General features: G+C 52.3%; 1 protein-coding gene across 3 annotated transcripts in view; it reads left to right on the top strand.

Moving 5' to 3' along the window:
* Positions 1 to 10,368: 10,368 nt before the first annotated feature.
* The window catches only part of GAB2 (GRB2 associated binding protein 2), a 75,507-nt gene continuing 71,415 nt past the window's right edge, over positions 10,369 to 14,460 (top strand). For 2 of the 3 annotated variants that reach the window (XR_011102037.1, XM_068700779.1), the window contains exon 1: positions 10,370 to 10,624. Coding sequence is in view for 2 of the 3 variants with exons in the window: in XM_068700779.1 (XP_068556880.1) it covers positions 10,553 to 10,624 (72 nt within the window). In the remaining variant the exon portion in view is untranslated. Of the gene's footprint in view, positions 10,625 to 14,460 lie in introns of all 3 variants that reach the window. The other variant, XM_068700857.1, reaches the window with a different exon arrangement.

Genomic DNA, 14,460 nt, shown 5'->3' with positions numbered 1-14,460 from the left:
TTCTGCGTGGCTCCTTATTCTGGTGGAAAGCGTTTCCTCCAGCCTCTTTGGCTGATGTTTCCTTCTGCGTGGACCCGAATCGGTCACACAGCTTCTGCAGGAGGTACCTGCTTCATGCATCCGAGCAAGCACACTTGCACAGCAGAAGGAAACGTTCGATTAGACGAGAGCACGCTCATCCCTCTGAAGCCAACCTGCAGTTTTCTGGCGGTTTGTTGTTGTTGCTTTGCTGTTTTGTTGTTGAGAAAATATCTGTTCATCGGGCCGAGCAGTTCTGTGTGTATTTTGGAACAAGCAACGCACGCTGCCAGCCCTTGCATATGTATGAAGTAATTGCTTATCACCCTAGGATCGGAACTCCTTGCAGTCTTTAATGGGTTTATGCTCTCAGCTTCCCTGCCAGGTAAAGAAATATTCATTTCTGTTTTGAAAACAGATTTCAGGGCAGATCAAGTGACTTGCCCAAGGCAACTGGAAACAAGTGGTTTATTTGGGACTCGAACGGAGGGTTTCCAGCATCCTTCTTCCCTTCTAAATTAGCAACCATCCAGCAACCAGTCATTTGCATAGTGCTTACTACAGTGGAGCCCGAGACAGCTGCAGTAAAAACAATAGATATATAAAGAAGTAAAAGCAAGGTAACAGCCTTACTGCTAATGAACCCGGGTAAATTGGCACGGGGAACGTGAAGTGGCTGCAGAACAGCCCCGAAGACTTTTCTTCCGAGTAGATGAAAGAGATTGCAAACCAGTTACCAAACAGCGTTGGGCTGGTAGCATCCTGGTCCCAGTTCTCTGCAGTGAGGCCGTGCAATACTGCACCTGCAGCATCTAAAAACACAAATTTATGTAACGGGGCACCTGCCGTGCTTCAGTTTGGTCCACGGCCGGGCCTCTTGTGTGTAATGATCGTGCAAACAAGATCACCTCGAGGTCATTGCTTTGGGCTGTTTGGTGCAGTCACTGCAGTATCCCTTGCACATCAAGATTGTTTTCTCTTTCGTCTGCTTGATTAGGCGGGTGTTAACCGTGCATTTGCTGCTTTGTGTTTCCTGGTACAGCCCAAGGTGGTAAGTCTGGTTCCGTGGAAGGGTTCGAGCACCTTTGAAACCACTGAGAAGCTCATAAGACACCCGAGTATCTCTGTGCGTTTGAGCTATCTGCTATTTGAAGGCCGCCCCGTGAAGGTGCAGGAGGTTGTTGGCCACGCCGTGAATCTGACAGGATCTCAGATCTGACGGGCCGGGTGGGGCTAAAGAGCAGCAGGTGAAAAACAAGGCGGAGAAGAGAAGACAATGGCAGGTGCCCAAAAGCCGTGGGATGATGTGGAGTGAGTCACGAGTTACCGGGAAGGACGGCAGGAGCGTTTCAGGCAGGTTATCGAGGCCTTGCAAGAGCCGAGGGCTGGTGTGATCCACCCTCCATTCTTCACCTCGATAAGAGATTGTTGCAGGACAGAAGGAAAAGGTTGAACCTTTGAGCAGGTAAGTACATGAAGCAATGTCAGAGGGTTTGTTTCGTTTTGTTTTCCTGGTCGTAGCCATCGTAGGACAGCAGGTTGTGAAGCAAGAGGTGGCAAGGACGCACTTCTTGGCGCGTTCCCCACTGCGTGTCCAAGCGGAGCAGCCTCCCTCGTCTTTGTGCACGTACTTCTGCTTCATTCTGAGGTGCTGGGTGTGTTGGCAGGGCTGTCCTTAGGGGCGTTTTTCTCTGGGATTTCCATGTGGAATGCCATCTATTTCCTCTGAAGCTCCCGGCCCGGAATGAATTTCCTCTGGGACATGCAGGCAGGGAAACATGCCGAGAGTTTTTGTAGATTGAAGCCATTTCCTTGCTGCTTCTCTGCTCAGAGGCTGCACTCCGGCAAGAGTCGAAGCCAGATTAAAAACTGACACTTCTTGAAATAAAAAGCTGTCATTCTTTGCACCCAGGACTCATCCGTTAGCTGAACCCGCAGCGCAGTAGCTCACATTGGGGTGTTTTCAGCCCTGTAAGGGGTCATCTCTCGAGGCCAGGTAAGCAGCACGATCTCTGCTAGCTGTCGGTAAGTAATTCTTGCAGTTTCAGTTCCTCAGCAGCCGGCGCTGCCTCTTTTCAGGGTTGTCCTCACTTGGAGTTTCAGAGGAAAGAATCAGCGTCATCGATGATTGTGTCTGCATGTGAACGTTGAAAGGAAGACTTCTGGTTTTGCTCGTACGAACCTCGGATAATCCCTTTACTTCAGAGTTTTATGTGCAGGATCTAATTAAGAAAATCATACCCAAAAACTGGTACCACGTCTCAGTCTTCCCAGGAGAGTGAACACGTGCTCCTTAGCTAGCAGCAGGGATTGCTGTTCTCCCTAGGATTTACGCTGAGTTACTGAGGCAGTGTGTGGATCTTGGGCTGTTGTATTAACTTAGACAGTCACAGAAATAAAGCTCTGTCCCTCAGCCAGATTTTCAGAGTCAGCAGGCCAGGCTGGCGTAGGGTTTGTAGCTGCCTTAACTCCCTTCAAGCCCCCAGACAGGAGGGAGAAGCACTGAGGTGCCCAGCTCAGCGGTCCCCTTTCCACTTCATTCAACAGCGGCTGCAATTTACAGAGCATCACTCGAGGCAGTGCCAAGACTTAGATGGGAAACCTAACGTACGGTTTTGTTTGCTGGACTAATATTGATTGTTTTGGAAGTAGCTTATAGGTGTGTTTGTCTTTCGGGGGAGAAAGGGACTAATTTGCCAAGAAACACTTTGGTCATTGTTCCCATTAAATGTGTGTATGGAGATAAATGAGGCTCTGCTGCTGCTGAAACCGCTAACGCTTGCTGTTGCTGTTGTTTCAGCCTCTGTCTTACATTAGGGAGAGCTGGGAGATGGGTCCAAAGGAGAAATAAGAAAGATTTTGTATAAAGATTGTCAAAGTCCTAATTTCCTCAGATCTAACCAAAGCTGGAGAAGCCACGAAAACTGGTCTCTGGGGTGAATTTATTGTTTTATCTTACAGTTTGTAGCCGAGCCGTGACCTTCAGAAGGATTGTAAAGTTTTATTTTATGATCCTGCTGGTAAAGAGACGCATGTAATTTACTGTACGGGTTCTTATAGACTTGGCTAACAAGAAGTTTGACCCCAAGTTCAAAGAAATTACAGCTCCCGTTGCTTTATTGCTGCCGTGACCTGGCTTCTTATCTGTCCTGCAGCTGGGTCTCAGTGTTCGCCGCGCGAGATCAGACAAAGAAGCTGCGAAGGGAGAGCTTTGCCATGAAGGGCAGGAGTGGGGCAAGGCTGTGAGGCTGTTTGAAGGACTTCGACTAGCTCTGTCAGAAATTGTAGGCTCGATTTTGGGTGAAACATGGGTGAAATGGCTTCAGAATCCTTATTGCTGACACTTCTGTGGGAAATCGAGGCATGGAGCAATTCAGCAGCTTCTCCAAGGTACGTGGCAGAACCGTGGAACTGACCCAAATCAACTGAGTCCTTGTACATTGCCTCCCCACAAGACTCCCCTCTGCCTTTGGGTGCACTGCCACACCAGCAGCAAGGCAGGATGTTTGCAGCCGATCTGATTTCAAACGCATTTTTGGCATTTCTAACATCCTAGACTGTGCTTCAGTGATTTTTATCTATCCCTCTACATCCCGAGGCCTTTCAGATAGAGCAATACGGATTTCACAGTGCTGCTGTTTGTTTTTATTACTCTTGCAATTGATTTTTATTTTTTTTCCTGAATAATCTGAGGGAGCCAACAGAGCACATTTTTAATTTTCTCTGCAAAGCCTGCTCCTGCTTTTTGCTCTTCACCAGGAGCTGTTTATCTTTCTTACTGTCTTCAGCAGATTAATGTACTGACACTCGCGTGTGCTGTAGTAACGGAGGCCTCGGTTTTCAGCAGTAACGAACCATATGGGTTGCTGGCAAAAAAAAAAAGGCACAAATTGCTCTGAGGAACTCACGGTGTGGTCTGGAAGGTAGCCTTGACAAACCACGTTCACACATTTCTATATTGGACACTCCTGTATGATCAGCCATGAATTCCAAGAGACGCTGCGTTTCCAGCCACGGGGGAAAATAATTTCATTTCACAGACGCAGTGGCGGTGCAATAGCAATTCTATGGAGTAATTCTTTAATTCCAGAGTGATTTTTGAGCATTAATTCAGTACTCTTCGTGGCCCTTTGAAGATCTCGGGCTCTAAATGCTTGGCGTTGTAATTAAGCCAGATTAAGCCACGTGAAGCAGGTGTGTGATGCATAATCTTTGAGATTCAGCTCTCCCATCTCCCGTGTGTCCTTCAGCTGTGCTGCTCTGCTGCTGGAAGCACGGCCACAGACTGTCCACCCCAGACAACTCCAAGGCTTGCTGACCTCTGTGTCCGTGCAGCCATGAGAAAACCGATACTCAAGGTGAGTGCAGGGACAGATTAAGGGACCTGCCAGAGCTTATAGAGGGAAGCAAAGTCAGAATTAGATTTGGAGGCTCCCCTGCCTGAGTCAAGCAGACATTTCTGCTGATGAGGCCTCGTTCTGCCGGGTTGGAGTCGCACAATGCCATCCCCGTGAAGCACTTGAAGTGACCTCTCTGGTTGTTTAATGTAAATAAACCACCACGTGCGTTGGGGCTTGCCCAGCAGCGTGCGGTGTGTCACAGAAGGGGCTCTGCACAGCAAAGTGCTTTCCCTATAAATAACCCCACGTGTTTGAACTCTGCCACTCACTCAACCCAAAGTACAACGCAAATGAAATCTGAGGGCTTGGCTTCTGCAGTGGCTGAAAAACGCTTTCATATTCCGTTTTTAATGGCGTTAATAAATTATTGTCGTTTATGGTGATTTAGGAAGTATAGGATGCAAGCGTTGAACACATTTCATGAGCATATTTGTTAACGAACTTGACGGGTGATTGCCTGGCAGGATTACATTGCCGCCTCCTCGGAGCACGTGCAGCTTTTAGCAGCGCGTTACTCCCATCCCCGCCCGAGATCTGGTGCCATCTGGAGCAGTGCTGGTATGGAAACTGGAAGAAAGTTGGTGCTAACCCCTCAGAGATGCAACATTACGAAGCGTTCATTTCCCAGATCATTAGAAACTCGGAATAGCCATCTGGCCAGAACCAGAGATGCATACGCCTGCATCTGCAGCCTACCAGCATTCAGCCGTGCGGGTCCCTGTTCCGTAGCATTTGGGACTGGGAGCTGAAGATGTTGCTTTGCTTCTCGGAGAAGTCTCTTTGGTCTTTTTACGGTTTATCTGCAATTCAAAACTGAGCTGAGTTTTTAGGAGGCATCTATCTGACAACAGGCGTTTAAGCCAGGAACATAATATGTTTCCTATGCCTCCAAATAGCCTCCAGTGCTGTGAAACCACAAGATCCTATCTCTTCCATGCGTTGTTCCCATGAATATTTTCACTGTTAAAAAAATACATTTTCACTGTTTAAAAAAGTACATTTTCACTGTTAAAAAAAAAAAGTACATTTCAGTCTCCATTTGTCTGGTCTCAGCATCAGTTAGGAGGATATCACCGGGTCTTAAATCCCAGCACTGGGGGGTCCACAGGGTCGTGAATTTTCAAAATTTGTCCTAAAGCCTGATGAGAACAGCCTTTCACACGCTGCCTGGGTAAGTTAACGCCAGTAGGAGCTGGAAGGTCTGAAAAGAAGGGCTTTATGCTGCTGGCTTAGTTACATTTGCCTTTCTCACCTATGGCTTGCTTGCAGTAGATCCGTGCATCTGCTACAGACACAGCATTCTCATCCTGTTAGTCCTTTCTCTTGGCTGGTGATGTACAGCAGAAAATGGGACCTGAGGGGCTCATTCACTCCTGCTCCTGGTCCGAGCTCCCCTCTCTGTACCAGAAGGATAATAAGATTTGTACACCTCAAAGCTCGTGCACGTCTTAGATCTGTGCTCCAGTATTTTTAGCCCTAAGCTGTGCGTGGTCTCCGACTGTAAACAAACAGAGATACATAGAGCAGATCATTTACACTTTCTAGGAGAGGCCTGAATGTAATATGACAGCAACGACTTCCTTCTTCTAATAGCATTTTGAGTTCATTACGGTGACTGTGCAGCGAGAGCTCATATCCTGGAGGGGTGCCGCTGGAAGGAGGAGCAGGGGGGAAGCATCTGGTTTTATTCTGGCTTCTGTTTTGCCCAGCAAATATAATGGCACATGACCGCTGAGCCGACAGTAATCCGGTTACAAAAGTCTTCAGAGTTACTGCACCAACCAAATTAAACTCGATTACAGCCAATTATGCTGAAAAGCCAGACAACAGCTCTTAGCTTGGGGTGAAGTAACTTCTTGCGATCGCATGCGGGGAGGCCTCGCGGGGTGTCAGGAGGATAATTGCTCGTTTGCTCTACCACAGAGCACCATCTGCTCTGGAAGTAATGCCGAAGGATGTCAGAGGATACCAGGCTCGGGTAAACAGGCAGGGGAGCCGGGCAAAGACTTCTCCCTGCTCCTTTTATTGTGATTTGTTTTACGCTTGCTTGCCCTGGGCCCGGCTGCGGTCAAAGCATCCCAGAAGGATGGACCAGGCGTGAAGAACTTCCGTCTGGGCCCAGATTTTGGAAGAATTTCAGTTGTGTTTTGTCCCAGCTCAGCTCTCTGCGAAATTATTTCAAACGGTCTGGTTTAGTGTGGGAAGCAGGACTGGGCTTTAGCTTGGATCCTGGCTCCCAAGCAGCAAAACCCGTGTCATTATCTTAAAATGCAAGGACTGGAAGCATCCCCTGGCTGCATCCAGACACCAGTTCAGCACCAAAGAGGAGCCCCAACCCCTCTGGGCAGCCTGTTAAATCCCATCCCATTGTTTTCCCATCACTGCAGGACCATCAATTTCCAGGCTGTGCGTGCATCTCCAGCACTGCTGGCCCCCGAGTCGTCTCTTTCCCTTTTTTGAGTCTCTGCAAAGGCATCGGAGCTCTGGTGCCCCCGTCTTTGCCAGAACACCACAGTGAAGATGCTTCAAACTGCCTCGTTAGCTGATCAGAGCATCCTGTGCTAATATTCCCCCTGCTCAGGGAAAGCAGCCAGAGCTGCTGGAGCTGCTGCCTATCGACAAAGGCAAGGACTGGCTTGGGGTTTGGCTTCACCCGCTGGCTGTTCTGGGGGGCTCGCCGTGCCCTTTTACGCAGGGTAGAAAGCTTGAAAAGGCTCCAATCCTTCTTGAAAGAGAAGAATTTTTTTATTTTCTCCCTAACCTTGACAAATTTGGATGACACGAAAGGCACCGCTGCCAGCCAGCCCTGCTGCAGGAGCTGTGTGGTGAAGATAAAGTCAGGTCGCGGCGTGGAGCTGCATCTCAAGAGCTCGAGCGTGCGCTCGGAATGGCAAAGCAGGCGTGCGGCACCCGGCAGCACGGCGCATTTTCAGAGCTTCTTTCCCCGCAGCCTCTTTTGGTTTATTTTAACCCCCGCGCAGGGCATTTCCTAGGGATCAGAGCCTGGCTGGGGTAAGTAGCCCAAAGCATTCCGCCAGCTGGGCCCCTAATCCCCAGGAAATGCCCCGTTGTCTCCATCCTGCCTCCCCAGCAAGCCGCTGCGAGGTTGGACGCGCTCTTCTTGCAGCTTTTCCTTGGGCCAGCAGATGGCACAGCTCGGTTAAAGAAACCGGGAGGCGGCAGGGGACGCGGTGGGCACTGCGGTTCGCCAGAAGTTGGGTTTTTTTCACACGTGGATTTCAGTTTCAGCCGAGAACGAGGAAGGCTGGTGAAGGCTGTGATTAAAACCCCCTCCCCGGAGGTTTCTGCAGGAGGAAGGGCAGCTCCTTCCCAGGCATCCCACCACACCAAACGCGGGATTTGACTCAGAACCCCATAGGAACGTGATTTCTTACACACCACCTCTCAATTCCTCCCTTTTTTTTGGTTTGCTCCAACTCCAGTTTGCTCCAGAGCAAATATTGCATTTGGGGCAAGATTTGTATTCCTGGCCCAACGCTTTCAGTGGCACCGGCACTATAAGGCGCTGTAGCACGACATGCATCGGGTCACAAGGAATCTGGCCGCCTGATGCCAGGTTTTACTCGCTGGCCCCGCTCTGAGCACTGCCGTGGCAGGGTTTAGGCGTGCACGTTCAGGCAGAGCGCCTTTGTTGCGAGCGATTTTTCTGCACGGAGCTTCTGGCTCACGGCTGAGCTGGCAGCGTGCTTACAGGTGCACAAATCGCAACCCGTTTCCCATCCAAAAGCCTGCCGGGGAGCTGCGTGCGGCAGGCTTTTAGAGTAGGCATCAGCAGAGGAGTGAAAAAAAGAATTCCTGGGGATGCTTCGTGTTTTGGACACCGGTCAAATATGATCGGGTAATATAAGCAAGTCAGGAGCTGGGCACCAGGACATGGGATGAGTAGAGAGAAAGGAGAGGACAGGGAGCAGGGTCATAACCCCAAGGCCGTGCAGAATAACTCATACCAATTCACCCCGATGCTCATTACGGAGCATCGCTTTAAAGAGCCGTGGCCCCAGTGAAGCGTTTCGGCCCTGCGTGGGGAAAGTTGTTAACATAAAAATGCAGACGGGGTTCTCCACAACTGGTTTTCAAATTGATACCACTTTGCATCTGTGTCAGTGCGAGCAAATTCCTAGCCCGTGAATCATTAATGGGCAGCGCAGAGTGGCTTTGCGCGATACCTGCCTATTAATCACGATTGTCCGCTCTCAATTAGGTCTCTGTAAACTCCGGGGGGGTCTCCGGCCTCCCTGGAGGAGTGCTGGGTTTTGGGAAGGTCTCTGAAGCTGGGATCAGAGCACGGGGTCACCCCATTTACCCCGTGGATGGCTCCTGCACACGGAGTGAGGCATGGCCGGGGTGTGCGGGCACAGCTGGCACCTGCAGGAACAGGATCAAGGAAAAGGTCTGAAGCTTCCCTTTTTTTTCTTTTAACCTGGCAAAAATAAAAATAAAAATGAAGCCTACAAAAATACATCCCTCACAAATTACATCCTCGTTCCTCAAGGGGTTATTCCCCTCCGGTGTATATTCGCAAAGCTGATAAACAACGTATGGCCTAAGTGCCTTGTCCCCGGCTTGCACAAAGGTGCCATCCCTCCCTCCCAGAGGCACCGCGAGCTGTAATTACTGCTTGTGACGCAAGATCCCCGCTCGAGCAGCCTCATATATTGGTTTTTGTCCCAGGCTGGAGCTGTTATTGCAGCAGGGACATGCCAGGAGAGACCGTCCCTGCCCACGGAGGTTGGAGCAGCAGGGAGGGAAATCGAGGCAGGGAGCGATGACTGAATGTGCCCCAGCAGGTTTGGGGCAGAGCCGTCGAAGAGAGGCAGGTCTGGGAAATCCATCCCCAGTTTGTATTTCCTTAAAATAAAAAAAAAAAAAAAAAACACCGCCACAAAACAGGTGCAGTGCGAAAGGGACTCGGCACAGAACAACTTTTCCCACTGCCATGCCCAGGGGTTTGTGTTTAAGGATGGAGCAAAAGGAGGGTTAGAGGGCTGTAAAGGGACGTAGTACCTTGGATGAAGTGGGTGCTGCTCCATTACTGACAACAAGAAAAAAATAAAAATAAAAAATGAGGCTTTTATCGCTTCCCCTCAATTATTATTATTTTTTACCTCAGGGCAGGGGGGGATTTTGCCACAACCTGCTGCCGTGGTTTATTGGTTTGGTTTGCCTTCGTGTTTTGTTTTGTTTTGTTTTGTTTTTTTGTTTATTTTCATGTTGGTTTGATGGATTTTTGATGTTGACGTTCTTGTTTTGGGGGTTGGGTTTTTGGTTTGGTTTCGGGGCTTTTTTTTGGTCATTTTTTCCCCTTTATTACCCCTCTGACCACCTCATCTCCCCCACGGGACCCTGAGCTCAGAAGGGCACCTTGTTGATTTCCATGTTGGTTTTATGTTATTTTGATGCTGTCGATGCTCATGTTGGTTTGGATTTTGCTTTTTGGGGTTTGATTTTGGCTTTGGGGGGGATTTTTGGTCTTTTTTTTTCCCCTTTGCTACCCCTCTGACCCCCTCATCTCCCCCACTGGGCCCTGAGCTCAGCCAGGCACCTTTCTCTGAGGGGGGTCTTTCTGCTTCCAAACCTGCCAAACCCTTGTGAAAACCTCTCTGGGGGGGCTTTCTGCTTCCAAACCTTCAAATTAGGGGGGTTTAGTGCAAAATCTGAGGGGCAAAATTAAGGGGTGGGGGGTGTAAAACCGAGGGGGGGGTGGCGTGGGCCCGGAAAGTTTCCACCTCGGGCTCCGTAAGGGCAGGGCCGGGCTGAGGCAACTCCTGTGGGGTCGGGCAAGCCTTGTGGGGTCGGGGAGCTGCCGAGGGGGATTTAGGGCACCCTTTTGCCTCAGGGAGGGGTGGTTTTGTGTCTTTAAAGCCGGCCGGGAGGCGGGGAGAGCCGGGCCGGGAGGCGGTTTCCTGCTTCCCCGCCCGCAGCCGCGGCTGGAAGCTGAGGGAGGGAGAGAGACAGAGAGAAGGGGGGGGGGGGGGGAGGCGCTCGTTGTGTGTGTGCCCCCCCTTCCCCAGTCCCTCCCTCTTCATCTCCATCCCTCCTCCTCGTCCTCCTCCTCCTCGTCCTTCATCCTCCTCCTGCTCGGGGCCGGGGAGGCAGCGGCCGGCTGGGTGGCGATGAGCGGGGGCGAGGTGGTGTGCGCCGGCTGGCTCCGCAAGTCGCCGCCGGAGAAGAAGTTGAGGCGATACGTGAGTGGCTTTTGGGGTCGGGGGGGGGGACCTTTTTGGGATGGGGGGAGACCCTTCAGGACAGCCCCTTTGGGATAGGGGAGGCCCTTTTGGGACAGCCCCCCCCTTCCCCTTTCCATGCCCGGGTGCACCTGCTGCTGGGGGGACTCGGCTCAGCCCCGCTGTGGGGGCACCCAGGGGTGTCAGCAACCCTTTTAAAATCCCTAAAGGGTTTTTTTTGAGGTGCCTTCGGTCCTGGGGGGAAAGGTAAAGCGTCTGGGGATCCCTCCCCACACCGTATAATGTCTGCTTCCCCCTCCCCGCCTGCCGATCCTATTAATGGGGCAATGTCCAAGCAGCCCCACCGTCACCCCTCGGGGTCCCGAGCGGGATCAAACGCCTGTGAGGAAGTTGTAAAAGAAAAAGGGTCCAAATGCCAGCCCCGGCGCCGTCCCCGCTGTCTGAGGAAAGCCTTTCCTCCTCCCCACGGGCTCGCCGGGAGCCTGGCCCCAAAGAGCTGCCACCCCATGACTCGGCACATCGCGTCCCAATGGGGTCGTCCAGCTGGATGCTCCCCCATCCTTAGGGGTCTCCATCCTAATCATCCTTTCTGATGTTTTTTTGGGGATCGGTGGGCGTCCCTAAACCTGTTTCATGGACTGGGGTAGGGTCAGAGGGGTGGCTGTGGTTTGGGGTTACGATAACACAAAATGGGGGTGGCCCTATAGGCATGAGGGGTGCCGTCCCCTTCGGATGCCTCCAGCCCTACAGCTGCGTGCCCTGTCCCCTTGGAGGCAGGACAGGGTCGCTGTGAGGCTGCGGATCTGGGAGGGGCTCCGGCCCCAAAATATCCCGAGACAAAGGTGAAAGCGTCCGGTTTTTTTGGAGGGGAAAACATCCAAACCCTGCCGTGGGCTCGCCGGGTGGCGGACGGGCTGAGCCGCGGAGGATGCTTTTAGCTTAATGGAGCAAAGCGCCTTCCTCCCGCAGAAATCAGCTTAATTGCTCGTCCTGAGTCACCGGCGGCCTTAACTCATCAAACATCATTAGCTCCCCGGCACCTGCCCCGTAAAAGGGTGCTCCCGTCGGGGCTTCACCCACCTCGTGCTCCGGCATTCCTGCGGGAGCCGAATCCACGCCGCCGGTGAGGGCTAATTAGCCACGGGCATAATTAGCCACGGGCATAAGGCTGCTTTTCATCCGGCTGCAGCCCCAAGAGCCTCGTGAGCCACCTGTGTTGTCAAAACATCCTTAATTCCCCTCCCTCCCTCCCTGGATGGAGGAAACATGGCCGCGATGCGCCCGCCCGGCCCACGCAGCGTGCACGGGGCAGGAAGCTCGGCAGATGGACCTCAGGGGGATCTCTGCTCCTCCTAGAGACAGGATGAAGGGGAACGGGCTAAAATTGCACCAGGGGAGGTTTAGGTTGGATATTAGGAAGAAATTCTTCACTGAAAGGGTCGTGAGGCATCGGGATGGGCTGCCCAGGGAGGTGGTGGAGTCACCATCCCTGGAGGGCTTCAAAAGACTTTTCGGCGTAGAGCTGAGGGACGTGGTTTAGGGGAGGACTGGTTGGTGTTAGGTCAGAGGTTGGACTGGCTGATCGTGGAGGTCTCTCCCAACCTCACCGATTCTGTGATCTGCCCCAAAGCCACGTGGGCGCCTTTGGGTTTCCACCCTCAAAAGGCCGCCGCGGCGTTGCGCCGGCTTTTGTAGGGCTTCACCAGGAAGGCTTCGCCTCTCGCCTCGTGCCTTTGGTTTATATTCCGCTCGGAGACCTCAAAGGAGGAATCTCGAGCTGCAGGATGCTGCTAATTGGGTTTGAAGTTCCTGCTCCGGCTGCGTTGACACGGGGAAGATGATGGATTTATTTTTATTATTTATTTTTTTTCTGACAAGCTGTGCGTGTCCGCGCATGGGCGTGGGGCTGAAACTGCCCTTGGAAGCGCTGTGCTTTTGCAAGCCCGGCTTTGTTTTGCTTTTACTTCTCAAGGAGATCTTTGGCAAGAGGGGAAAGTGCTGACTTTTCTTCCTCATGTCCACACGGGCAGCTCCCCCGTACCCGCTGCAGGGCCTGCTCGGGCTGCCCGTGCTGTGTGTGATGCTGCGGGCTCGGGATTTTCTCTCCCGTTGTGTTCCCCCAAGCCAACCACAAGCTCTTCCAGCCTCAGATCATTCCTGCCTCTTTTCTGCCTTGCTACGAACCCGGTCTTGGGACCTACGGTCTTGGGACCACAGTTGGTTAGGCTCGGATGAACCCCACAGATGTCACCCTAGTGCTGGTAGGGAAAGCCAAGCAGATGTTTGAAGGTCAAAAGCAGTGGAGACACCAAAATGCCAACTTCTGCTCGGGATGCAGAAAATAATAATGAAAAATCAGGTCCCTAAACAACCCCCTTGGCTTTGGCTGTGGGACCCATGAGCCTAGACCAGTGCGTGTTGTGCCGCCCTGTGCTCGCCCACCGTCTCCTGGTGCTCTCCTGCTGGTTGTGTCTGTCTGTCTGTCTGTCTGAGACCAATTTGGGGTCAGGGAGGGGCTCTCTGGTAGAAAAACAACGTAAAAAATAACTTCTGTGGTCGTGGAGGGGCTCGTGGCCTCCTGTCATCACATCACCGCGCTTCGCCTGGGTGTTTGGGTACCCCCAAGTCGTTGGATTTTCTGTCTGGCCAAGATGTGCTGCTGCAATTCTGCCCGAACCAAACCCTTCTGGTCCTGCACTGGTTTTACAATCCCTTAGTGCTTCCCCTCAACTGGTTTAACTGGGAGGAAGGTTTGGCTGCACGCGGCAGCGGTCATCTTCCATCAGACAGGAGCAGCTTGCTCCAGGTCAGAGGGTTTGAGAGGTTAAAGGGGCTGGTCTGAGATCCTGCCATCCTTTTCCTCGGGTAAATCCCTGCAGAAAGGCTTCTTCTGGCCCCTGAAGGATCCTCGATGTCCCTCCTTTAGGGCATCCTCGCTGGGTGAGGATGTGGGATGGGGGCAGAAGTGGGACCGGCGGTGCGGGGACATCCCGGGCCGCCCAAATGCTTGGCCAACGAGTGCTGAGCTGGAGCTGCAGCCAGGGAGGGGAGCATTGAGAAAAGCTGCGAGGGGAGAGGTTTGGAAGCCCTCTGACCCAGCACGGAGCAGAAGTTTCGACAGCCCTGAGCTGGGCGGCGTGGTGCCTTGTTCCAGCTGTCAAACCACCCCGTCTTCAGCCCTGTGATTCAAAAGGAGCAGCGGGCGTACTTTTAGCCCCGTCCCTGTGATTCAGAGGAGGGCAGAGCCTCGCTGTGCCGCAGGAGGGCTTTTGCAGGTCAGAGGGTTGCCTTTTTTTTTTTTTTTTTTTTTTTTTTTTATTCCCAGCTCCCGTGGCACCACCTCTCTGCATCCTGAGCGCTTGCAGCTACTCGCAGGGCAGATCAGGGCACGGTGCAGCAAGGCAAGGGGCAACAAGCACAAAGCAGCGCTGGAGATTCAGGTCTGAGGGTTTTGGGGTGTAATTCTCCATTCTGAGGGTCCTGGATTCCCACAACACCCGTTTTTGGAGATTTTTCAAGTGCTGGATGGAGAAAAAGCCAGCGGGGGGGTTCCGCGGCGGAGGCAAGGCGCTCCGGTGGCGTGCAGGGAGTGGAAGCGCTGCGTTTGCCTCCTGGCACCTCCGCCGAATCCCCAGCTGTCTGTCGTGACTATGTCACGACTTTCCGAGCCGCCCGATGCTCCTGGCAAAGTCTGAAGACTGATGGTGGCAGAAAACAGGACGGGAGTGCAGAAACAAACAGCACTTGAGGAGAGCGCAGCAGGAAGCTGGCTTCGTTTCGTCTTGGAATAGAGCAGAAGCGATACTGAAACCTACTGGAACCCTTTTTTTTTTTTT

Source organism: Anas acuta, chromosome 1 (assembly GCF_963932015.1).
Source record: "Anas acuta chromosome 1, bAnaAcu1.1, whole genome shotgun sequence".
Taxonomy (NCBI): Eukaryota; Metazoa; Chordata; class Aves; order Anseriformes; family Anatidae; genus Anas; species Anas acuta.
Note: the sequence above shows the minus strand (reverse complement) of the source record. Positions and strands in the feature narration are given on the sequence as shown.